Source organism: Daldinia loculata (genome assembly GCF_022478755.1).
Source record: "Daldinia loculata strain CBS 113971 unplaced genomic scaffold F4817scaffold_88, whole genome shotgun sequence".
Taxonomy (NCBI): Eukaryota; Fungi; Ascomycota; class Sordariomycetes; order Xylariales; family Hypoxylaceae; genus Daldinia; species Daldinia loculata.
Genome location: NW_026054942.1, coordinates 365 through 13,008, shown reverse-complemented (window position 1 = coordinate 13,008; position 12,644 = coordinate 365). Strand labels below are relative to the sequence as shown.

The 12,644-nt window shown below is 48.2% G+C and overlaps 5 protein-coding genes across 5 annotated transcripts; 2 read left to right on the top strand and 3 right to left on the bottom strand.

Annotated features, from left to right (window-relative positions):
• Positions 1-1,128: 1,128 nt before the first annotated feature.
• On the top strand, positions 1,129-2,474 carry F4817DRAFT_320778 (branched-chain amino acid aminotransferase II; the record flags this gene model as incomplete). Its single annotated transcript, XM_049301220.1, has 2 exons — positions 1,129-2,229; positions 2,301-2,474. 2 exons carry the CDS (start codon positions 1,129-1,131, stop codon positions 2,472-2,474), a joined length of 1,275 nt encoding a protein of 424 aa, XP_049154177.1.
• Positions 2,475-3,630: 1,156 nt separating this feature from the next.
• Positions 3,631-4,622, bottom strand: F4817DRAFT_362241 (uncharacterized protein; the record flags this gene model as incomplete). The annotated part of the gene is made up of 3 exons (XM_049306507.1): positions 3,631-3,693; positions 3,759-3,977; positions 4,062-4,622. 3 exons carry the CDS (start codon positions 4,620-4,622, stop codon positions 3,631-3,633), a joined length of 843 nt encoding a protein of 280 aa, XP_049154176.1.
• A 406-nt stretch (positions 4,623-5,028) lies between these two features.
• On the bottom strand, positions 5,029-6,451 carry F4817DRAFT_352841 (phosphoglycerate mutase-like protein). Its single transcript, XM_049305276.1, has 3 exons — positions 6,087-6,451; positions 5,809-6,030; positions 5,029-5,750 (listed from the first exon to the last, which is right to left on the bottom strand). The coding sequence occupies exons 1-3, from the start codon at positions 6,168-6,170 to the stop codon at positions 5,184-5,186; spliced, it is 873 nt and encodes a 290-aa protein (XP_049154175.1). The 5' UTR covers positions 6,171-6,451; the 3' UTR covers positions 5,029-5,183.
• Positions 6,452-6,458: 7 nt separating this feature from the next.
• On the top strand, positions 6,459-8,791 carry F4817DRAFT_352839 (HET-domain-containing protein). Its single transcript, XM_049305275.1, has one exon. It carries the CDS (start codon positions 6,609-6,611, stop codon positions 8,523-8,525), a length of 1,917 nt encoding a protein of 638 aa, XP_049154174.1. The 5' UTR covers positions 6,459-6,608; the 3' UTR covers positions 8,526-8,791.
• Positions 8,792-8,808: 17 nt separating this feature from the next.
• F4817DRAFT_295128 (flavin-containing amine oxidoreductase-domain containing protein) lies at positions 8,809-11,976 on the bottom strand. Its single transcript, XM_049299729.1, has 10 exons — positions 10,940-11,976; positions 10,569-10,869; positions 10,476-10,509; positions 10,260-10,350; positions 10,157-10,208; positions 9,890-10,102; positions 9,380-9,825; positions 9,198-9,291; positions 9,042-9,106; positions 8,809-8,966 (listed from the first exon to the last, which is right to left on the bottom strand). Exons 1-10 carry the CDS (start codon positions 11,660-11,662, stop codon positions 8,964-8,966), a joined length of 2,022 nt encoding a protein of 673 aa, XP_049154173.1. The 5' UTR covers positions 11,663-11,976; the 3' UTR covers positions 8,809-8,963.
• Positions 11,977-12,644: the final 668 nt, after the last annotated feature.

Here is a 12,644-nt window from a genome sequence, read left to right as displayed (position 1 = left end):
TGCCACTTACCTTTCGTTGCGATTTCGGATCCTTTATTTTCCCCTTGTCGTCTTGACTCACGAGTCGTTTTTATGAATTTCGTACGAATAGTTTATAGTGTCCGAGGAACGGAAGTTGATCCATCCATCTCAAGCTTGTTCGCCGCCATTTCGATATGGGAAATGTTACTCTAGCCGTTTGGTAGCCGTCTGGTAGCTCGTTTGCCGTCTACAAGCTTCTACCCGCTTGTTCGCGACAAATCAGACAAATCAGACAAATCAACGGCGTCATTCTGCGCTCCACTTCCCACATGATTTTCAGCCTCCGTGTGCAACCGAACCTTCTCTTCGAATTTGCAAATTCGGCCCACACCGCAACAAGTATACTGCTAGTTCCGGCGGCTGCTTCTAGAATGGGGTGGCAGCTGTGTGGGTGTCGGTGGGTGTTGCTTCGTTGTTCATTGTAGTGTCACCCGTGAGTACGCCCACCTGACGTTACGGTATGGAGATCATTAGATACCCGGAGCCGTCCATGGGCCCGTCCATATTGCATTGGTCCCAAGCTGGTGGAAACTAAGCCTACCTCGTCTATCTGGAAATACCTAGGATACCTACTGTAGGCCTAAGTATCTATTTAGCTCTATCGGTCTGGTCGTTCCAATTAGTTCGATGGGGAAAATGCAGAATTTTGCATCTTCTTTATCCAATTGGGCTATCTGGGTAAGTCTTGGTCCGGATCCAAGGAGTACAATGACAGGGACCACGGCACAACACGCCCTTTTCATGCAGCATGTCACTGAACCAGACTTACATACGTACAGGCTTGACATGATGCAGAATGTACAAGGCACAGGATCCTCTCCTTTAGCAAAAAAGCAGAAAAGGTAATATTCTCATTGGCTATTGAGTCATCGACCCTTCTAACCTAGTAGTGTAAGTTGTGCAGGTCGACGCGGTCTAAAAGCTAGTCTATATTATTTATACTTTCCTCTTATCTACTCCCCGTCGTCTCTCTCTCTCTCTCTCTCTTCATTAAAATATTGGCCTACTAGGACAATACCCATTACATCTTAGCGTTGCCTCCTATAATACGTCTCTGATTCTAGTTCATATCATATCTAACCTATAACCAGCACATAACTTATAGGCATGGCTCCCTCCGCTGTCGTTCCGTCGACCGTCCACGATGGCGAACAAGACGTAAACCTGACTGCTTCCGCCATCGACCACCGCACTAATGACCAAACCGCTCCCTCGTCGAACGGACACGGCAACGGCGTATCTCAACGAAACGTCCAAGAACTAAACGCTTCAAACATCACTTACACATTTACCAAGGAGCCTCGTGATGTTCCTGCTCCGGGTGTCAACTCTCTTGACGACTCAACCATTTGCACAGACCACATGGTCACCGTAGCATGGTCGGCTAAATCCGGCTGGGGAACACCGGAGCTAAAACCTTACGGACCCCTATCTCTTATGCCCACAGCGTCCGTCCTTCACTACGCCACGGAGTGCTTTGAAGGTCTCAAGGCGTACCGTGGTTTCGACGGCAAGCTGCGTCTGTTCCGACCCGACTGCAACGCCAAGCGATTTCTCATGTCCTCAGTGCGCATCAGCCTACCATCTTTCCCTCCTGCCGAAGTAGAAAAGCTGCTCTTGGCGCTGATGGCTGTAGACGGTCCCAAATGGCTACCTCGTGACCGCCCTGGAAGTTTCATCTACCTGCGTCCGACGCTCATCGGAACCCAGTCACAGCTCGGTGTGCAGGCTCCGTCAGAGGCCCTTCTATACATCATTTCCAGCTACATGCCAGTCATGGACTCGCCAGCAGGTGGTCTGAAGCTCCATACGTCACCGGACGACATGGTGCGTGCTTGGGTTGGCGGGTTTGGATACGCCAAAGTTGGTGCAAACTACGGTCCTTCTCTTCTAGCGACGAAAGAAGCCCGCGCGAGAGGGTTCGGTCAGATCCTATGGCTGTACGGTAGCGAAGGCTACTGCACGGAAGCTGGAGCGAGCAACTTCTTCGTCTTGTGGAAAACCAAGGAAGGAAAGACTCAGCTTATCACGGCGCCACTAGATGACAGACTGATTTTAGATGGTGTTACTAGGCGCAGCGTGCTACAGCTTGCTCGTGAGAGATTAGGCGACGAGATAGAAATTGTAGAGAGAAGGTATACCATTAAGGAGGTATTGGAGGCTAGCACGGAAGGAAGGCTGCTCGAATCTTTTGCTGCTGGTACAGCGGTGAGTTCTTCATAATATTTCCGAAATTACTGCATGAAAAGGAGGCATCGTATGCTAATATTTAATCACAGTTCTTCGTCTGCCCTATTTCGCTCATCCATCACCGCGGGCAAGACATTCAGATCCCCATGGGCAAGGCGGGCGAAGGTGGCCTATACACGCTCAAGCTGAAGGGCTGGCTTAAGGATATCATGTACGGAAACGAAGACCACCCATGGGGCGTCGTCGTACAGGAGGAACATTAGATCGCCTAATTTCCCCGACGTGCAGATGTAGCTACGCAGCTTCGCATGCATCTGCATCTCACGCCTCGGGACCCCAGACTTTCACAGCGGACGAATATTTCTACCCGCATAATGTCTATTGGTCGAGAATAGAGAGGAACGACAATTATAACTGCGAACGGATGAGCGGAGCGGATGTGGGGAACCCTGAAGTCTCCTATTATCCTCCCTACGAGACACCTTAATTACACAAATCCGTGCTGGCAACGCTGTACCACGATCCATGACGACACGACACGATCGGTTCTCGTAGATCCCATTGCTGGAATATACATCACCATCGGGAGGCTTTTTCCATAGAAGAGGGATGGATGCATAGCCGGCGTTGCGCCTCGCCTTTTTCGTCTCGTTTTCTTACTCTATCTCGCGTTTCGCTTGGGCTGGACAGGCCAGCCACTATGCTACGGGACCACGACGCACGACGGCATATTCCGCGTTTACTAGATTTCTCTTTTGCTATTTGGTGTTTTATTTTTCTTCGGCACGGTTACTTCGCGGCGAACTAGAGTTTCCTGTCGTCGTACGGGGTATCGCATTATAAGGTCCGGCCCATGGCATATTCGTTTAGCTGCTTTGCTTTAAATCATTCGCGTTCGCTTCGGACGCAGCGCGGGGTTGGCACAGCGAATCGTATGGTGTAGCTGGCTTGGGATAGGACGGGGGCAGAGGTAGATTACACTAGTCAGGTGTAAAAAGAGCTGGGATAAAAGCATGTTGTGTTGATAACGAATCTAAATGCGTATTTCCATTTCGAAAGAAGCTGTGCTGTGAGGAATGTTGGATTTGACTGGACTTGACTGGTATGAGGAGCGATCGGGTAGGCATGCATTTTGAGCAACAATCTATATACCGGACGAACTCCCTTACATCGTGGTCCCGATACGGGTAGCTAGCTCTAATGAGTTCATCCATCCATCATAATAACCAGCTACATGGCTCCATCGTAGTCCATTAATCCCACCCAAAAGTCACAATGCGCCCTCTAACAGCAAGACGTGCCATACGAGCCCTCAAGCGAGTCATCCGCCACAGCGTCAACGCTCACCGCGCGTGCCGAGCACGCTTCACTCGATCGGCGGCAGCGAGTAGTAATAACAACATATCCCGCTCAGCAGCTTCAGCGGTTCAGGAACGAATGCAGAATGTTCCCGGCCTCCTTCTCAATCTCCTTAAGAAATTTCTAGAGCTGAATCAGTACATCGCGCCCGTCTACGACTTGCGGGATATCGGACCCGTGGGACTTACCTCCTCGTACGTCGTCATCTCATCCACGACGTCCTTGCTCGCTCTATCTAGATCCATGCCGAATCTAGCCAGAGCTTCGACGTGGGAGGCTGAGGCGGATGGCGATATTCTGCTTACTACGCTAGCCCCGCTCAGACGTATCTCGTCTGCGGCGCCGTCCGATCCCTTCCGTGATAGCATCTCTTCGCCGAGGTCCTCGATCTCGGCCTGAGCTTCCGCCTAGGATGCCCAGAGGCCGTTGAGATCGGCGGCGGCGGCTTCGAGTGTGGCCTCGAAGGTAGATATCGCGTCGCGGATTGCTACTGCGGCGGTGCGCTCGCGGCCGTCTTCGCCGGTGGCTGTGTAGTCGATTGTTAGGTCCTGGAGGGGAGAGATGAGTTTGTTGATTTGGGCCTCGAGAGCGGCCATTTTCTGCCGGTTGGCGCGGATATTGGCCTCGCTTTGTGCGACTAGTTCTGCTTCGGCTTCTTCGAGGCAAGCTATGGCGGCGCTATGGACTGTTGCGCGGAGGTTGGCGTAGCGCTCTAGGGTGGGAGTTAGTGGGGAATATAATGCAGGAATATTCAACTTACCACCAAGCTCCGAGACCAGCGGTGGATCAGGGTCAGGGGAAGGGCTAAGACGCTGTCGTCGGTTATGGACGTGGCTTGGAATCTGGTCTTCTTCGTTCGCCCTTGGCCTCCTGTATTTATCGAAAAGCGGGGCAACGGAATAATGTGTCTTTCTATGTTTCTTGGGAGAAGGTGGGCGCACATCATCGTCGTCGTCGTCCAGGAATAGACGACGTTTGAAAGATTTCAGAGGGGCGGGAGAATCGGTCTTTAGGGGGGTTGGGATCGCATCTGGGTGTAGACGGGCAAACATTATGACAGTGCGGAATTTCGGATATATGAACTAGATAAGAGACGATGAGAATGAAATAAAGTAAATTGTTGGTATAAAAATTAAATTTTCAGTTCTAGAGGACAATCGCATGTGAAGAGTATAAGTTGAATTATGAGAACTAGGGGCCTAAGGCTTCCCGGTCTAAACTTAATAAGGTGAGTCTACAGCTTTCAAACATGTAGTTATGAGAGACTTCATTTGATTATGAATTGGGTCAAGTATAAAGTTGAGCTTATAACTGCAGGAAATTCACAATGTGCCATATGGCAGTTACGGGTGAGCTACTGCCGCAATTATTAATAAGTACTACACTATATCATCTTTGCTCTTTCCTACTTTTAGTCAGTATCACTTTTAATATAATTTAGGGTTATTCTTATTTTGGCAAGTGCTATATTATCGTGTAATTATGTAATTACCTAAGCACCTTAGGCGAGGACCTGCTCTCCCCTATTCTGTCCGTGTTCGAGTTGTATAAGTCATATAAGTCATAACTCGTAATTCTCACCCCGACACCAAGTCTAATGTATCTATACCCGCCTACGATACTCTAATCAGAACAGGCACTGTAGCACCTGCTGATACCCAAACATCAGGATGACCAATAACACCATACAGAGCCCTGAGGAATCCCGAGTGTGCCGTGAATGAGAGGATGGACTTATCATCTCTGCTGAAGATGTCACGCAGGAGAGTTCTCACTCGGTCAGCAATCTCTTCCTCTGTCTCCCGACGGTCTGGCTGCCATAATTCATCGGCTTCGCTAAGGGACGATTCGATTTGGAAACCGGGGTAATTGTCCGCAATCCAGCTTCTCGTGCTGCGACGATCACAGGTGTGCTTTCCGAAACGCTCCCGCAGATTCTCCTTGATAATTGGTGTAAAAGGTCGATCGGCTGGTACGTCGAGACCCGAGTATGTGATGCTGGTCGTCGCGAGACAACGAGCAAGGGGACTCGTATAGTACTTCTGTGGTGCCGGCATTCCTGTCGCAATCGCATTCCGCCAGAAATCATTTAGTGCTTGTGCTTGCTGCTTCCCCTTTTCTGCCAGCTGAGAGTCAGCCCAAACGGTACGGCCATCGCCGTCCAGATGCGACCAATACGACTATGTGTAAAGTTAGCATGGCCGAGAGCTACAAAGATTAAAAAAGGGGCATCCTTACCTCCCATGCATGTCGCCCTACTTCGGCCTCCTTAAGATTATGGTAGCCTTGACCGTGTCTGATAAGGAAAATCAGCTTATACTGGACTCGGCCCTGTCCTTGCTCGTTCCTATGCTCTAGGAAGCGGATGAATCGTTCCCATTGTGTCTTCTTGCCTTCTGGGTCGAAAATTGCGTCCGTCTCATAGGCGCGATCGATCAAGCCCATGTTTGGTAGCGTTATCTATATTACTATTACTTCATGCTCAGCCTTTACAAATATTAGATGCTTTAGCTTACCGCTCGGAATTGTGGCCCGGTGGGCTCCTCGTAATGGCGGAAGAATCCTGGAACAACCTGGAACGAAGTGCTATTCGTCGCCATGATGATTTTATGTTTATGTTGCTAGTTGCGAGTTTAGTTAACAATAGGTTGAGTTGAGAAAAGGTGAGAAAGGTGAGAGTCTACCGTTAAGTCTCAGGAGAAGGGAGAATAAATAGATAAGTGGTCCTTCGGTCTAAATTCCAAGTCGCATTAACTAACAAATATATCATGCAGTTTGCTAAGAATACCTGATTCCGAAATTCAATGTAGTAAGTACTTGTTGAATATCACTACGAGTCAGATATATATAAGTGCTCGCCCGTAGGACACGGGTGTAGCCTTGCACTGCGCCACCACAATAAGCAGCTGAAGTCACACCATGACCGTGGCCTCCAAAGGAATACTGCTTTATTTGCCTCGAGTCAATCTTTCTCCAAGCAACAAAAACATCCCGAATGCACGTCATCTCGAGAACAATGGCATTCACCAACTACTGACATGTGGTGTCTCAGTAACTGTTTAACGGTAGGAAAGAGATGGAAACGGCTTACTAACAGAAACAAAAATCTGAGACATACACGTCCCGACGCCAAATTTGAGAATACCTCATTAGAACAGTTTTCGTATTCAACTGTTCCGCTTCATATTCAGCACCGTAGCCCTAGGGCGAACATTGGAGAACCCGACCCAACCGTTATTAGAGTCACTAAACCCGTTCGACTGCTCAGGATACTTCCAGAACGAGTGAATGGGTTACTTACGTGTCGCATCCGGTCAGTCGACTTGGATACCGCTACAACTCTAAAATACGATGCTATTTCATACACCTGGAGACTTAAGGCCCAAGAGGAGACAAATAAGAGAAAGGACGAAACGAGTAAGATCATAGTCTGTAACAACACAAGACTCCTAGTGGAAGAAAATCTCTTCAATTGCCTAACACAGCTTGAGAAGAATGGCCGCCACTATGACCGGGACCTTTGGGTCGATGCGATATGCATTGATCAAGGCAACGATCGCGAGCGAAATGAGCAAGTCAGTATCATGGCTGACATATATAGCTTGGCAGAGTGTGTGATTGTGTGGCTGGGTGCTGCTGATAAGCTTACACCAAAAGCTTCAGAGTTGATAGAGCGTTTGAGTCAACTAAATGATGATGACATGCTCACTATCGATCCTCAAGCATTCGACAATCCATATAACAATGTCTTACTGGGATGCTCAAACTCTCCGGAACACTGGAAAGCACTTGCTTTGTTATTCGGGAGACGATGGTTCACTCGAGCGTGGGTGGTCCAGGAGCTCATCTTAGCTCGCGGAACAACTATCCTATGCGGCGATTTTACCTTCGATTGGGAGAAGATGGTTCGCGTCTCAGATTTTCTATCGAAACGAACATCTGCGAACACATTCAAAGAACATCTCTTCGACGACATTGATCGTCATTTACTTTCGTACAAAAATCCTACGAAATTAAATGCGGTCAAGAGGGATATTGATATTGGAGCTGACAACATTATCCTTCACACTCTGGTTAGATGCCGCACCTATGATGCTGAGAAGAAACACGATAAAGTATATTCGTTTCTTGGCCTTGCCAATTGTCGAAGTCCTGATCACCCCGAATTGTATCCAAATTACAATGAAAGTGTCACGAAGCTATATACTAATGTTGCCAAGTACATTCTTGAAATCTCGAAGGACTTACACGTCCTTGCACACGCCGAGGGCGAGGATTTCAAAAAGATTGAAGGACTACCTACATGGGTACCCGATTGGAGCGTGAGAGAAGATCTTGGTCTTAGAATTACTGGATATACCAGATACAATGCCGCCGGTACACTACCATGCTTCAAGAAGATCCAGGACGGAAATAAGCTAGTATTACGAGGGTTCGAACTGGATACGATTACTCGAATAGGAGAGACTAAAAAGGAGGTTAATAGTACTAAGGACTGTAAAAACTGGCTGGACATGCGCGACGAGCTTCAACGGGAGTATCCCACCACCGACTATAAAGACGCCTTTTGGCGGACCCTCCTCATCGATACAGATCCGTCTAGAACGGTACCCATCAAGCAACCATGGGGAAACGCCTTCGACATCTGGATGAAGCTTTCCGATTATGAGCCATCCGAGACTGGCAAGCAAAGAGCTGCCGAGTACGAGACCTCTTTCACCCATTCCTTGAATCTGCGCCTGTTTAGGACGGCTCGTGGAAGCTTAGGCTGCGGAACTTCGTCTTGCAAAAAGGGGGACCTAGTGTGGATAGTTCAGGGCTCGAGGGTGCCTCTGATTCTTCGAAAAGTGCCGCAGGCGGTGACCTACGATCTTGTTGGCGGGACGTATCTCCACGGGTTTATGCAAGGGGAGGCGTTGGACGGACGGGAATTTCAAGAATTCACTCTGGCTTAAGGTTTTGTATTTTATAATGGTTATTACGATAGGATGAATCACGGATGGATGTAAAAGTATTGACGTTACATAGGGTATGATGGAGGACTAGATATCTAGGTTAGGGGCTTTGGATGGAGTATACGGGGGATACCAATGCCCGATACGGATATATTACCTGGAGGAATAGTGAGCATTTTTGAATCTTATATTTTTCTTCTCGCCTTACATAACTATTCTTACTTCAAACAAAGAAAAGCATGCATAAGGGGATATGTGATTGTAGAGGATATCATGAGCTAAGTTATAAGTATTTTATTACTAACTTCTCCTTGTGTAAGTATGTACGTTGATAGCGATCCTACGACCAAGAACAATATATTCGGAGAGGACACCAAACTCTTCCCCAAGATACCACTCATATAATGCCACCATGTACACAGCACTGAAATCACGTTTTCACTAGTGGCATTCACTGTTAGCGTCTAGGTACTCCATGGCAAGATAATCGAGGGTAAGGGGATTGGGATTACTCACAACATCAATCCACCTCGCCATCCACTTTTCAACAGTCGCCTTAGCCTCATCAACCAGACCGAGCTCTATACGGTTTCATATTAGCGGATTCATGAATGAAATAGGAGAGGGGAGGAGGGGACATAAGTAATAGGAAAGAAAAGCAATTGCACTTACCGAGAAGCAGCTGCACGCCGCCGCGGATCCCCGACTCGAGCGCGGACGCTATCCACGCGTGCGTGTATGATGTCTGCTCGCCGACGAATATCATCTGTAGGTAAAGAGTGTGTTAGTATGATAAGGGTTGAATATTGGAGTAAAGAAAGGGGGAAAGGAGAGAGTGGTGGCTTAGTACACACATTACTATACGTCTTAAAATACTCCGGCAAGTACAACTGATGCATTCCCACCGTCGGACTCGCCCAACTACCCCCTTCATACGGATCCAGCATCCAGCAACGACGATTATACTTGCCAGTATACTCGTCATACGCGACCTGGCCGTGGATCTCCGCCATCGCATCGACCATGTACTGTACATGTTCTTCCTCGGGGACCGAAACCCAGCGCGCGCCCCAGTCGCCCGAGACGTAGGAAGCTAGGATCGTCGCGGGGCCGGTGCAGTTCAGGCAGTAGGACGGGTAGCAGATCGATCCTACGCCGGGGATGTCTGTTGTTGTGGAGCAGCCGCCGAAAATGGGCTGAGGGTAGTGCTCCCAGAAGCGCGTTTTGTATTCTAGCGCGACTTTGCAGGCGGATGTGAAGGGCATGTTTTGGATTGCGTTGGAGATTGTTGTGGGGAGATCTGGTGGTTGTTAGTTAGGATTAGGATTATGTATGAAAAGGGGAATGATGGGGAGTGGGCTTACAGGGTAGCCGCATCTTCTTGACGATGGAGAAGGGGACTGCGAATACGGCGTAGTCGTACGAGGCGTTCTGGAAGACTGTGTCCGTGTAGTTGTCTCTCCATTGTAGGTTGATCTTTTGCGTGTCGTCTAGCCATTCGGCTCGCTCGATCTTGCGGTTCATGGTGGTTACGTTGTCAACGAGTGGGTGGAAGGATGCTGGAAGTCGACTTAAACCTAGTAACTAACGTGAGAAAACTATTGATTTTGAATAGGAAAGGAGATGCATACCTCCGTCTATAGTCTTCCAAGTAGTGGCTCCGAAATATACATCATCATAAATCTATGCGGATGAGTTAGTATGGGTCTAATCTCATGAATGATTTAAACTTACCTCGTTCCAGAATGAGGTTGCATCACCTCCGAGCACGTCGGTGTCGTTTAAACTCGCGTTGAGATAGTTTACCATGTAAGCTAACTCGGACCTATTCATGTTTAGTAATTAGTAGCTTGTTATTTCTTTATTCCGGTGGCTATGGGGGGAGGTTGGCGCGATGGAATGAACCCAAGAGGTATAGACTCTAGGGGGAGAAGCAACTTGAACACTTACCAAGTATCACCACCAAGCCCACTAAGACCATTAACTGTGCCAGGTAAGTTAACAATTATTATCAACACTTATATAAGAGCATTAACTAATTACCCAAAAAGTCTTTATGAGCCTTAAACGTATTGCTAGCCAACTCAATCATAAAAGTCTCATTCGAAGTAATAGCGCTGATTTTATCGGACAACGCCTCCGTTGACGGATTCATTGGATACGAGACTGCTAAAGACGTGTTTGCCTTAGTCTGGGCCACGGTAGGCGGGAGCCCCGTATCCAGCTTAATCCCATTATGATAATATAGCCCATTGGGATTTGACTGGATCCAGGGGATGAAATCAACGCTGAAGTTCTTATCGTGGTTGTTGAGGAGATTCATCTCGCTGGCGAGTTGGAACACCTATGTTTCATTAGCCAACCGCAGCTGGGGTTTTTGAAAGGAAGATATAAGAGAGCTGATGCCAACTCACCATTTGATGATCCGTAATATTGTAGGTCTCATTCGAGTACTCTATCGTCTCCGGAAACCGCATAGGGCCCATCTCCTGATACGAATAATCGAACGGCCCTCCAGAGAGATATTCTGTGTGCACTCTTCCACCAAGACGCTGGCTAGCCTCGATAATCTTCACATTCGTAAAGCCAGCTTGGTGTAGAACCAGATACGTCATCAATCCCGACATGCCAGCCCCAATGATAGCTATGTCTTTCGACTTAGCCTTCGCAACATCAACGGCACCGATTTCCTTGTTCCTGAGCAGCTCGACTCCGTCGAACCACGGGCCCCATGCATCGATACCAGTGGCGTTCGTCATCTCGATGCTGTTGGCGCCGCGTCTCCTAAGTTTCCTTCTACTTAGTCGTTGGGGCTCGCTGCGGCCGACTAGTTGTCCTTGCTGGTCCCATGCTGAGATACATCCGTCGAATCTAGCACCGTTGGGCAAGACCCAAACCAAACGTGACTCCTTAGTGTTTGTAGTCTGGCCGAGAGTATGGTGTGCCTCAGTATGCCGTGTGTTGTCACACCGGCCGTAAGAATACGTTATAACGCCATCAATAAGGTTACTAAAAGATATATGGACGTTCGCAAGGCCTGAACTGAGATCGGAACGGGTCTCGAGTTTGACTGGTAGACGAGAGGTTGAAGCAAGCACCCCTTGGCTCGCCAGAGCAGCGAGAGATAACCAAAACATTGTTGAAATCAACACCAGGAACAGGCGAAGCTACTGGTTAGGGCGGGATAAGAGCTCATATTGACTGTATTTACGGTTATATATAATATACCCCGGATTTCCCCCTCGTAAGATTGCCATACTGGCATGTACCTATCCATCAACCCTGGCGCCTTAAGAGGCGATATCGCATGTTGATTGAACCGAGAACGATGTCATGCCTATCACATTTACTTACTATCGAGCTGATGGAGCATAGGGCGCATGGTGGATTATGGTATGACAAACATTACTGGCTAAGCCTCATGAACTGTACGATAGCTATAAGCCTATTCAAGTAGTATCTCTTGAGGTAATTGCCTGATATGGTAGGTGCCCTCCGATGGTAGAGATAACGGCCATCGACGGGCAACATCTAACTATCTTCGAACATCAGTTCCCGAGCGAGGAACTGGCGGCGCTCGGAGGCTACAACATAAGCCACCATCTTCTTGACCGCTCGTAGTCGGAGTAGTCATGCCTTGGATAGCTCCCCGTCTGACTTGAAGGTTCTGACAAGTCGGGTAAGGCTGCGCGCCCTTGGCGGGAATTTTTATCTTCAATATCTGTATATATGTTACGTACCTGCTGGTAAGCACGCGCCCTCTGCGTCATTTCTGATCTGTGACTCGGTAAGCCTTAGTAGTATCCAATCGGCTGACATTAAATGTATGCGACCACGGCGCTGGTAAGCTGGTAAGCTGGTAAGCTGGTAATGAGACTCGTATAGATAATGAAGAGCCGGGTATTACCGTGGGTTTGCGATAGTTAACTCCGCAATGGTAGTGCGTCGAAAGTTGGGACGATAAAGAGTTTAGTAGTATAAGGTAACTCGAACTCCCTTTATCTATTAAGACCATGGTATCATTAATAATAGTTACCTTAAACAAACTGATAGCTTCTCTAGTATGCCTTGGCGTTAGATGATCTAAATTGGGGATAAGGCGTACTCGAGTCTTACTAG